The sequence below is a fragment of the Podarcis raffonei genome, chromosome 9 (genome assembly GCF_027172205.1).
Source record: "Podarcis raffonei isolate rPodRaf1 chromosome 9, rPodRaf1.pri, whole genome shotgun sequence".
NCBI classification, from domain to species: domain Eukaryota; kingdom Metazoa; phylum Chordata; class Lepidosauria; order Squamata; family Lacertidae; genus Podarcis; species Podarcis raffonei.
The window spans coordinates 70,049,861-70,061,761 of NC_070610.1; the positions used below are offsets into that span (position 1 = coordinate 70,049,861).

At 41.7% G+C, this 11,901-nt stretch overlaps 1 protein-coding gene across 2 annotated transcripts; it reads right to left on the bottom strand.

The window, feature by feature from the left end:
• Positions 1-1,907: 1,907 nt before the first annotated feature.
• Positions 1,908-11,901, bottom strand: CCNG2 (cyclin G2). 2 transcript variants are annotated; one of them, XM_053404364.1, is made up of 9 exons: positions 11,793-11,885; positions 9,492-9,686; positions 8,488-8,616; positions 7,416-7,553; positions 6,602-6,852; positions 6,134-6,212; positions 5,597-5,695; positions 4,639-4,844; positions 1,908-3,403 (listed from the first exon to the last, which is right to left on the bottom strand). In XM_053404364.1, exons 3-9 carry the CDS (start codon positions 8,614-8,616, stop codon positions 3,274-3,276), a joined length of 1,032 nt encoding a protein of 343 aa, XP_053260339.1. In that variant the 5' UTR covers positions 9,492-9,686; positions 11,793-11,885; the 3' UTR covers positions 1,908-3,273. The 2 variants fall into 2 exon arrangements, with proteins under 2 accessions (XP_053260339.1, XP_053260338.1); XM_053404363.1 differs by lacking the exon at positions 9,492-9,686 and having other exon boundaries at positions 11,793-11,901.

Genomic DNA, 11,901 nt, shown 5'->3' on the forward strand with positions numbered 1-11,901 from the left:
AATTTTTCTAGTAGGACTGTTTCCCATACTGTTTAGGAGGCATAAGCATGCAAGCAAGGTGCAAAGCAGGGCTGGTGGGGGCAGAGAGAGGGGTGTGGCCTAGGGAGAGGGGGTGTGGCCTGGGAGAATCTCAAAGGCCAAATGAAGGCCGCCAAAGGGTCAAATTTAGCCCCTGGCCCTTTTTAAAGGACAAGGACAGAATCTGGCTCCCTCTCAACAAGAGGATGGTGGGCGGGGGTGGGATTCATCTACCAAGTTAGGTGGTTTCAACGCCTTTGGGTGGGGTTGCCCTCCCATCCTAAAGGAACCAGCTTTACATTTAACAGCTTCTGGCTCAGTTGGTAGAGCATGATACTCTAAATCTCAAGGTCGTAGGTTCGAGCCCCACGTTGGGCAAATGTTTCCTGCCTTGCATGGGGTTGGACTAGATCAGCGGTTCTCAACCTGTGGGTCCCCAGATGTTGTTGGACTACAACTCCCATCATCCGTGAGATCTGGCCTTGCTAGCTAGGGGTGATGGGAGTTGTAGTTCAACAACATCTGGGGACCCACAGGTTGAGGAAGGCTGGACTAAATGATCCTTTCAAACTCTACAGTGGTACCTCTGGTTGCGAACAGGATCCGTTCCGGAGGCCCGTTCGCAACTTGAAAAGAACGCAACCCGCATCTGCGCATGCGCGGATCGTGATTCGCCGCTTCTGCACATGACATCATTTTGCGCGTCTCCGCATGCGCGAGTGGCGAAACCCGGAAGTAACCGTTTCCGGTACTTCCGCGTCGCCACAGGACGCAACCTGGAAACGCGCAATCTGAAGCAAACGTAACATGAGATATGACTGTACTTCTCTACGATTCTAGTCTGGGATTTCTTCCAGACCCAGCACTGTCTTGGGAGGGTTTTGCTCTATGGATTTAGGAACTAGAGCCCTGTTTGGACAGAGGTAGCCTTGTTACAGTTCAGTTTCATAGGTAGTGATTCATAAATAGCATCAAGTAAATAAATGCTCTCAACTTTCCACAGTAATCCAATTTCCTACATGCCTTTTTAAAATATGCCCCAAAATTCCCCTTCTTCAGGTTTCAGCTCTCCTTGTCAAGCTATTTGGAAGTTGAGTATCTGAGAGGCATCACCACACAGAAGCCTTTTAGTATACATGAATTTACGTTGTGGCCTTTGAATAAAGATTCCTACCTCCTGTTCAGGGAACGAAAACATCTCCTGCCCTGCACTTTTGACCAAGACTTATTTTTCCCTAATGGAGTTCACCTGGCCACCCTAAGGTTTAAGAAAAAATCATGCAGGCCTTAGGTAGTCTGGGTGGTAACAGGGCTGTCTTTGTACTGAAATGTTTTGACCAGTTACTTAACTTATAAATTGAAAGTGTTGCTTCTGTTGTAGGGGTAGTTAATCAGAAATCTCTATGAGCAAGATAGGAAACAACTGAGCATGACCATTAAAATTATATATATATATATATTATTAAACAGAATATAATAAAGGTAGCCATTTTTACATAAAATAATATGCCATGATTTGTTAATGTAATTAAGTAAATGATCATTTTTCCCCAAGTATCTGAAAGCAAAGATCATATGGCTTGGATCATGGGGCGACCCAAATATTCATTTAGTCTATATAGAATAGTTAAATCTTTCTAACCCTGAAATCCTAGTACGGTTCCTGCACATTTTTTTGCCAAGTCCGGGGAGCCAATCTGTTCCATGGGTCTAGTAGTTTGACTCCAAATTCTGGGAAGCGCATTTCCCCATTAAGAAAGCTTTTGTTTCCATTACTTACATTCTAATTGATAAAAAGCTATCATATTCCATAAAGGACATCCTGGAATTTCTGACTTATTCCCAGCCATATTTCCATGCTGATTGCCAAAATCACAGCTGAGACTTAGTTAGGAAAAGCATTTGGTTTTATTGAACTGAAGCAAAGAGATCTGAGTTATCTTTGAGAGAAAATAGCTTTCAGAAAACATCTTTTGAGACTCTGGCTTGCAGTACCAAAAAGGCAAATCTTCAATGTACAGTATTTATATCATATACAGAATACAATAAATTAATATCTACATGCAACATACATGAAAGTTACATACACACTGTAAAAATACAATATTTTTCAGCTTATTTTGTTTTTTAAAGTTTTTATACAGATTTTAATTTACATTTTTACACAATTTTTGTAAACTTTTTTTTTCCTTTATAAAAATCAGAGCACACCATACATCACCATTCACATCTGCACTTCAGCCTAGACACGTTGGCCACACAATGCTACAAAATCCTAACTTACGCAGCCCCTTCATTTCTACCATGACATTGCTTTTACATTATTATACTATGGAGTAAATTTCTTCTTTTGCTCACTTTGCATATATTTGAAAATATTAAGTAAAGCAACCATAAAAGTCTGTGCTTTAAGAAAAAAGAAAATGGCAAGCAATTAAGTGTCATTACAACCACTTTCATCAACTTCACATTTACCAACACTTCTGCATAATCAAATAGCCTTTCCGCTAACAGATTTCACTTAAGCATGCAAACATGTTATGATTAAGAAATTATTTATGACAATGTAAAATACTGGAAAAAAGCTACAGGAGTTAGTAGTAAAAGGGAAAGTAGACTTTACATTGAATGTCAAAATTTCTAATTTAATAGTTTGCTTTTTCACATTAACATTAAGGTTTTCTGAATACACTTCAGTTCCTAAAATGGATAGGAAAGCCGACCCTTGAGAAGTTTTAACACTAAAATATACCTGGCACATTGAACCAGATTACCCTCTGGTTTTCACTTTAAAAGGGGACATTATTCATCCCTAAATAACACAAGCATATTCCTTATTTAATACACTTCCTGAAATTCCACAAAGCTTTAAAAAAAGGAGAGAGAAACTCCTTTCTTAAAAAAGAATGCACAACTAAAGTTTTGGTTAAAAGTACTTCAGTCCAGGCAGAAACAAGCATACACTTCTTTGTAACTCAGTCTATCCCAAAAATAGTTCCCCATATTCAACCTCTAATTTCAGCAAGGCATTCAAGCACATATCAAGCTTTACAGCTCTCTTATAGCCTACTAACAAACAGTGTGCACTTGTTCATGCTCCTCACTGGATAAAGACCTAAATGGTTGGTTGGATCAACCCTGCTACATTTGACTTTTGCCACAGTAAGTGGTGTGTATGTTTTGGGTACTGCATGAGACCTTGCGTCAAAGTACAGAGGGTGCTTAGATACTTGTTGCCTATAGTACTATAATGCATTAAAAGCTCAGCCTAGCACACGGAGTTGATTTTGGCTTGAGGTCAAAGAAGAAGGTGCTTTCCAGGTCACTTGGTGGAGAACTGCTAAGACTTTCTTCTCCACAGCTCATATCTTCACAGGAGTCCTCACTAGGGGGTAAAATATGAAGAGTTATATACAGTTCACATAAGTAAAAAATGATTTTAAAAAAAGGATTTTAAAAGCCCACTCCAAATAGACACTGTTTATGAGGGTCTTTTTCTACTTTTGGGTTGCATTATTTGCATCACATTTCTTAGCAGCATCTGAGTGCTTATTTATTTATTTTAAATTCCCTAGCAGTCTGCACTGCACCCAATTGCATTAAGAATAGATTCTGCTTTCATGGTGTGAGGGTTCTGTTAATGACATTATACACAGAATTCCCAGCACAAAATCAACAAGAACTTGACTCTGATTATCAGTTTCTCAAGTGATTAAAATGTTCATCACTGTCTACAATTTTAAACCAAGCAGTGTCAGCTGCTATAATTCAAGTAAGTTCTTTCACTTTAGAGAAGGTCAATCAAGGTCTGCACAGCTGCTAACTGCCTTATTGCACATTGGTCTCGTATTTCATTACTGAGCATCCAACTCTTGCAGCCTCAAAGTTTAACTGGCCAATTCAAAATGCAGCATTGCTTTAAACCAATTTAAACAGCACAGAGTGCTTGTAGTCTCCTCAAAATATTTACTGTCAGAGAGACCCACATTATAGTACAGTGGTACCTTGGGTTAAGAACTTAATTCGTTCTGGAGGTCCGTTCTTAACCTGAAGCACCACTTTAGCTAATGGGGCCTCCCGCTGCTGCCACTGCTGCACGATTTCTGTTCTCATCCTGAAGCAAAGTTCTTAACCCGAGGTAATATTTCTGGGTTAGCGGAGTCTGTAACCTGAAGCGTATGTAACCCGAGGTACCACTGTACTCCAAAGAATCTGCAGTAAGTTATTAACATTTACTTATGTTTTCGTCACTTGTTAAGTTCAAGAATTAAGATTGTACTAATGCTGTTGCAGTAGTGATTTCCACTTGCTTGCAGAATCAATAGCCCTTCTACATGTAAAAGGAAGTGTGCTCTGAGGTATGATTCCTCCCCACAAATGTATGTAAACACCATCACAACTGATGCAATACAAGCTGTTTGGTTTTATGGGATCTGGAACCCACCAAGATAGTAAATGTAGCTCCAATATTTGAAATGCTAACAAACCAATACTACTTGGTTATCATCTGATCTTAAATTACACACATGCCACAAAAGAAAGCTACCATTAAATTTATTGAGATGCCATTACTTGAAAGATGAGCAGGTAAGTAGAGAAAGCCCCATGGGATATACCTACCTCTCACTCTCATCAATACATCCAGCCTCTGGGATTGTGGGCAACTCAGGAACACTGTAGTAGCTGTTTTGAAGATTTTGAGCAGTACGCCTTGAAACAATCCAAACTAGTTTCTTATGGTCTGGCTTGCAACAGGCAGGAGACGAGTAATCCACTAAGCATTTTGAAACCAGCTCTCTCCAATAGAGCAAGTCACTGTCACTTATCTAAAAACAAGAGAAGACACTCATATTTATTTGTATTCATTCAAGAGACCTCTACTACTAATCCACTATGCCTGTAATCTCATGCACAATAACCCAAGTGCAGAGCTTGTGTTCAAAAAAAGACCAACTGGAATCACAGTCTGAGGGTTGTGCTGAAAAGCTCATCACCAGAAAAGCTGGGTGCCTAAACACACTGCAGTGTTTGCATTCTGAAACACTTTCTGTGTGTCAGCTGAGCTCAACCTTCGCTTCTGGCCTAGTTCTCATACAGTTCCCCTAACATACTGTGCTAAGATCCTACAAAAGAACAGTAATTTAAAAGACCCCCACTTAGCCTCAATTGCAGATTCAGCCACACACCACATCTTCAAAGACTTTACATATTTAACTGAAATCCCAGCACTGGCACTGTATGAGCTGATGAGGTACTGCAGTTAATGACAGTTTAGAGAATGCGTGCGGTTGCAGATGAAGTATGTGAAATCTCATACTGCTACGAATGTCTCCTGTATAGAATCATATGATGCAAGATGGTAAAATGGGAATGTCTTTCATTTTTGAGTCCTTGTTACACTTTTACTTCTGATACTTGCCTCTGTAAAGCTATTTCAAAGCTTTTCAGCCATGTGACCTTCCCAATCTCCCTGCATCATGCATTTGGAAACTAATTCCCATATTCAGAGGAGCACACTGTACTGTATTAGGATTGCTGGGTCCAAGTGATATAAAGCAAAAATGGTTGAATCTCTTACCTTTGAGTGCTTCTGAACATACAGAACCATCTCGAACAATTCAATGGATTTCAGAGCCTGCACTTCCAGGGACAGAAGGCACAAGGCCAAGATGGATGGCTGAAAGTAAAAACACACATATCTAGCTCAGTAACACATGACTGGATTCCATCTTTTGCCTGTCAGCTACCTACTTCAGGTTTACTTTTGCTTTAACTTAAAAAAAATAAAAAATTACTGCCACCACATAAAAGCCATAGTACAGAGACAAGTAATTGACTGTTTTATATTTCACATTAATGATATAGTAATATTTCCTTTTTATTCCCGGGGATCATTCCAGCGTACCATGAGAAAGAGGTGGCAATGGCAAATTATGACTGATCTCATACCCACTACAAGAAGACAAACTACGGAGATTATAAAGCCAACTTAATATTCTTCATGCTGTTATCACTTTTGTATGTTTGCTAGCATCTCCAATTTAATGGCCAAATATAATTGTGCCATTCATTATATTGCCCACACTCCTCCTATGCTTTGCTGTTATTTACTTACTTTTGCTTTTGAAAAGACTAGTCGGCAGTTGCAAGCTTTAAGTTGTGCTTCCAGTTTGTCAAGATTCAACAATTCTTTCCTATTCAAGGGACAAGATGGGAAAATGTAAACCTGGGTTATCTAGCAGTGTGGCAGAGTTCGACTCAGCTAAGATGCCTGCAGCGTTACTCAAAATGTAAGGCGGGTGCACTGATCCTATTTCCCACTCTACAACCCTCAATGCACCTGACCGCTCCCATTCATCTTGTAGAGACTATGGGCTCTCCAATCTTGGCTGGGCTGCATTTCCTTATCTCACTGTGCATGAGCACATATTATTGGGAAATAATAACTGGAGCATCTGCAGCCACAGCAAGCAGGAAAGTACAGGCAGCAATGGGAGAGGGACAACCCAGAAGCCTAACAGACAGAAAGAGGGCTTCAAACTACCCACTGAACAACAGGGAATAAGACTGATCCCACACGTACCTTTCTGAGGTATGACAGAGTACAATAGTATGGTACAAGTGCAAAAAGGTTAAGGCAGTAGTAGCTTTGAAGTCAAAGTGCAGCTTTTCTGAGATTATTTTCTCCATCCGCTTCAGGTCGGACACAGTGCATTTGCATTGGCTAATCCGGATGACATCATGGAGGGATGGGATGTTGCATTCCTCTTCAACCACTCGAGCAGCCAGCTGGAAGCAACAGACCCCAATGCAGGACAAGTGCTTAGGTTTCACCTAGGGAGAAGGAAAAGAACGTTGGGAACAACTAGTAGCATGGATGGTAAGCTACCTAGCAGCAATGTGTAAAGGGCAAATAATGAAAAAAGGTACTGAAAATCCATTCATAATTATCTGGGTTCTGCTGCATACCCTTATTGCCTAGAACAATAAGACCCTTATAGTAGAAAGCTGGCTCGGCAATACTAGGACAAGGTTTAGTAAGTTCAGCCTGTAACAGTACTCCTGCTGGTAGTGGGCATTTACTACAAATTCAGCAATATTATTCACTAGGTGTCATCTGGAATGGTGCCATAGATTCAGATAACCTCACTAAGAAGTGTAATATGATTGCAATTTGGCTTTGGAGCAAAAAAAAAATGAGAGACAAAGACAGGGAACTGAGGAAGACAAGGAAAACGTGGGAATGCTATTTTCTGTTTCTGTCACACACCTATAATGAGGCAATTATCTTAGATTACCGTATTGCCTTAAAGGCAAAAACAAATGCCAAAGACAATAGAAACATATTGTTACTGAATATGTGCAAAAATGCATACAGCTGCTCCTTCTAGATGTACCTTCATGAGTGCCAAAAATCTGTCTAGGATGTTGACCGCCAAGACAAATGTTTCTGTGGCAAACCCGAAGAAGTTGGTAAGACTCCAGAGATCTTCAACTTTTGCATTCCTCAGTCTTGGACATAAGGCGTTTTCATTCTGTGTAGCAAGAGAAATACTTTCATGTTATATGTATAAATCCTGCACAGAAATGTCTTATAAGCTGATCTATACATTCTGATGTGGTGTGACAGCCAACCTCATGGCGATTTGGAGTGGGATGAAGAGTGCAGGCAAATACTCCATAGTTAAGCTGTCCAGAAGGCAGAAGGCCCTTCCCCTCAACATATCACCGATTCGCCAAACAGCTTGTCAATAACAGATTTTTTTGGGGGGTGGGGAGTTCCGTTGCACCACTGGAAGTCTTTGCACCAACAGGACAACTTAACTGGATACAACCCAAAATCTCTTTACAAAATAACACAATATATAGAATGAAGTATGTGCCAATTTCTTTTCTTCTGAACCTAAGTTTGAACAGGAACCTTTGGGGGTTAATGAAATGCAGTTCAGAAGAAGTCCTGGTTTAATCTTGGACTACAAGCCACAAAATGAATATTTATACCAGTTTGGGTATAATGTCATTGGAACAAAGCATGATAAATTCAGCAAAGGAAAGGAACGAGTGCACAGTGATCATTCTACATTGTGAGTGCTACATCTGATCAAGCCAACAGTATGTGATGTGATCTGAACACCCTATAGCACTTTTAATACCAGTCCTACAAGCTAGCCAGTGGGGTTAGAGTGCTAGACTAGGACCTGGAAGTTCCAAATCTCCACTCAGCCATGAAGCTCACTGGGTGACCTAGAGCTAATTACCTCAGAGGGTTGTTGTAAGGATAAAAGGGGAAGGAAGAGAATCAATAATCCACCTTGAGTTCCTTTGAGAGAAGGTTGAATATATATTTAATAAGCTACATGAAGAGAAATCTATTATTTTGGTCATTTCCCTATCAAATCTCTCACATGCAACCAAAGTTCAATCATGTGAATCATTAATTCCCAGGCCCAGAGAAAAGCTTTTCCTCACCTCAACAGTGCACTCAATCAAGCTAAGCCCCTTTTCCCGAGGCTGGTATTTCCATTCTTGCTCCAAATGGATTTTCAGCTGCCTGAAGAGCCAACTGCTCATCTGTTCTTCAACTCCAATGTCCTTCATCTTAGAAAGCAGGGGAGAGGAGGAAGGAAAGACAATCTGAGCATTCTCAGGAGGGAAAAATCACATGCATTTCAGAGGTTAAATGTGTGTTACAACAGCAACATAATCACCACTCAGAAGCAAATAATTAATGCTGTATTTCCAATTCAACCAACTTGTGTTGAGACCATGGAGATAGCAAGCCTTACAATTAAAGAGCATAGTATGATTTGACAATTTCAGATGACACATTTCTCTGAACTGCCCACATGCCCATCTATCTAAACTGTTTACAGTCTATCGTACTAAAACCATGCAATGGGAGAGGAAAAACACTCCTCTCTCTCCAGCTGAAAACCTGGGCCTTTCACCCAGTGCTTGACTAAGAGGCCAGTGCATAGGGAGTTTGGTTGGAGGGGGTGAGGGGGGTGGAGCATAGCTGAATGCTGTCACGTACACACAGTGGAAGCAGCTTCCAAATGACTGAAGGGGGCAGCAGCGGAACAGACATACAGACTCACCAGTAAGAAACAACATCAGGCTACAACACTCTGAATATTTCCCTGGGAAGCAGACCCACCATAATAAAGACAGCTTACTGTTGAGTAACCTGGCATAATGATATCAGGCTGCCCAAATGATAAGGCATTCTGATAAACTCTCCTGACCCCTTAAGCATATAACTCTGCAATTCTACCTGCTAAATTTTGGCTTTTACCCATCTGGCTTTCCTGTGATCCCAATACAGTGGGAGCTTTGCAGTATCTCGCTACTCTTTCCTTATTAGGTTTCAAATTAATTTGTTTGTTTCTAGTCCTTAGACCGTTACAAAAGAAAAAATAACAATTTAAATTCCTTATAGGTAATCTGTCAGACACACACACCCAATCACTCACTTTGAGTCAGCCTGTTTTCAATTCCACCCTAAGCAAAGGGATAATCTTTGTTCAACCTCGAAACAACAACAAAAATCTGGGGAGCAGAGATGGGTGGGTGGTGGCAGGGAGGGACGGACGGAGAACTATCAAAACATTTGTCCCAAGGCCTAGATCATCTGCTGCCATCCTCAGCCAAGCCCTCACACACAAAACCTGTAAAACACATAAAGGGTTTTACTCTCAACCAACAGCTTGGGGTTTGGATAAGAAAATGCCCTTTAGACAGAAGCTGAAAAGGATTGCTCTGCACAATCTGCACCTAGCACAAGAGCACCTCGAAACACAAGAGATCCCTTTTAATCCTCTTTGCTGGATGTGAAACCAGCCAAAATCTCCCTCAGTTCTCATTTTTTGCCCTATTTCTCTATTTCTGTTCCGCTGATATTTTTCTTGAAAGCCCCACCTACAGCACTGCCACAGACATTCCCCTCAAAAACACATCCCAACATCTCCTGCTTATCCCACATGCAACCATTTCCTCCTTTCTGGGGAACTTACATGGGGCCTTCCCCCAACCCGTGACGCACTTGTCCAGCTCTACGTGCCTCCTCCCAGCTATCAAAGACTGGACAGTTATTGCAAAATACTTTCTGGTGTCCTCTGTTCACCTCCATAGCCCTAGTGAAGAGTTCAAGCAAACTCTTCCCAAACACACAGCAATAGGTATGAGCCTTCGTCAAAAGCTCATACCAGAAACAAACTTAGTTGGTCTCCAAGGTGCTACTGGAAGGAATTTTTTTATTTTGTTTCGACTAGGGCAGACCAACATGGCTACCTACCTGTAACTAACACAGCAATAGGGTTTGGCTCAATTCCCACCGATCCCTTGCAACCCATACCATCAAGAGTCTCTCCAAGCCAGCAGTCCTACCTAAGGTCCAGGGGGGCTGTGCCCTCCCAATTACCGATCGCTTTCCATCACCAAAAAATCCTTTCACCCCACAGGACACCTCACCCTCTTAAGCAAACCTACACCCGTCAGCCTCCCCCAAACCTTTCTAAAACTTGTCTCCCATTAAAGCTCTCCAGGGATCTGTGACAGACAAAAGCTTTCAGTGGGGCTCGTCCCTCATCAGCCTTGTCTCCTCACCCCCCCCCCCAAATCACTGCGCTCCACTCCCTGTCAGCTCCTCCCCTTCATATGGATATTACTGGCTTGCCTTATTTTGCACCAAGGCTTACTAGAGTGATTGAGAGGCACTTGGAAAATGAAAATATCCTTGCAGCCACTGAGTGAGCAGCAGGCAGGAAGAGACCACCTCAGTATCACCTTGGTACATTGCTTTAGTTTAATACTGGTGGATTCTCATAGCTTGATACTGTTACTGTGCAATTTCACTCATTTATCTTCATGTTACTTGCAAGCTGCCTTGAAAAGATTGGGATCCGAAAGGGATACAAATAATTGTAATAAGTAAACAATCAGTTCAGCTCTCTTAAAAACCGTTCTTCACAGGACACCCACGCAACGCTCCTTCAATCTCACCCTTCCCCCCCCTCCCAGAACAGATTTAACTTTGTAAATCTGAGCGTGGTTCACATCGCAACAAAGAAAGCAAACCGTAAACACACAAATCACCCCTCCCCAAACACAGCAGGACACGTTAAATAAAAATGTATCTTCAAACAGGCTGCGTCCTCTACCCCCCTCCCCAATAGTACTGTTTTAAGAAACTGGCGAGGACAAGGGTGCACAAAAACAAAGAGGCCTTCGGCCAATTATTTCCTCTTCCTGGCTTTCTGACATTTTATTCCAGTACCTGCTTTTGCAATTGTCTTTTTCTTCCTTTTTTTTTGGGGGGGGGGGAATGTGTGTATATAAGACAGTTCATATGAATCTCTCTCATATATATATATATATATATATATATGCATGCATGCTATGGAACCTGAAACTATCACCACACATAAATACATAGCCGGTTAAGTCTTTTTCATGTATTTTAAAAAAAACCTCCTAAAAAATAAATACAATCGATAGATCGGGGTGTGTGTGTGTGTGTAATGCACAATCACCCGAACGTACTATCAAAATAGGCAGGACACAGCAGCTTTTAAACCTTTTGGGGGGGTTCTTTTTGATAAATATGCCAGATTTGTTCTAATGATATATATTTCGTGGGTTTCGGGAAGCACTCCTTGCTCAGCCGATTTTCGGAATAGGAAGCAGTTTACAGGGGACGCTTTTAAAGGAAGAAAGCGACGCTACAAAAGGCTTAACCCCCCCGCCCCGTTTTCCCGACTCTCAGCTGGACATACCTCTCCTCAGGGGCGCCGCTTCTCGTCTTCTCGGGACCCCGGAAGGGACGGAGGAGGGAGGCCGGGGGCTGGAGCGAAGGGAGGCGGCGGGCGCTGGTCCCCTCAGCGG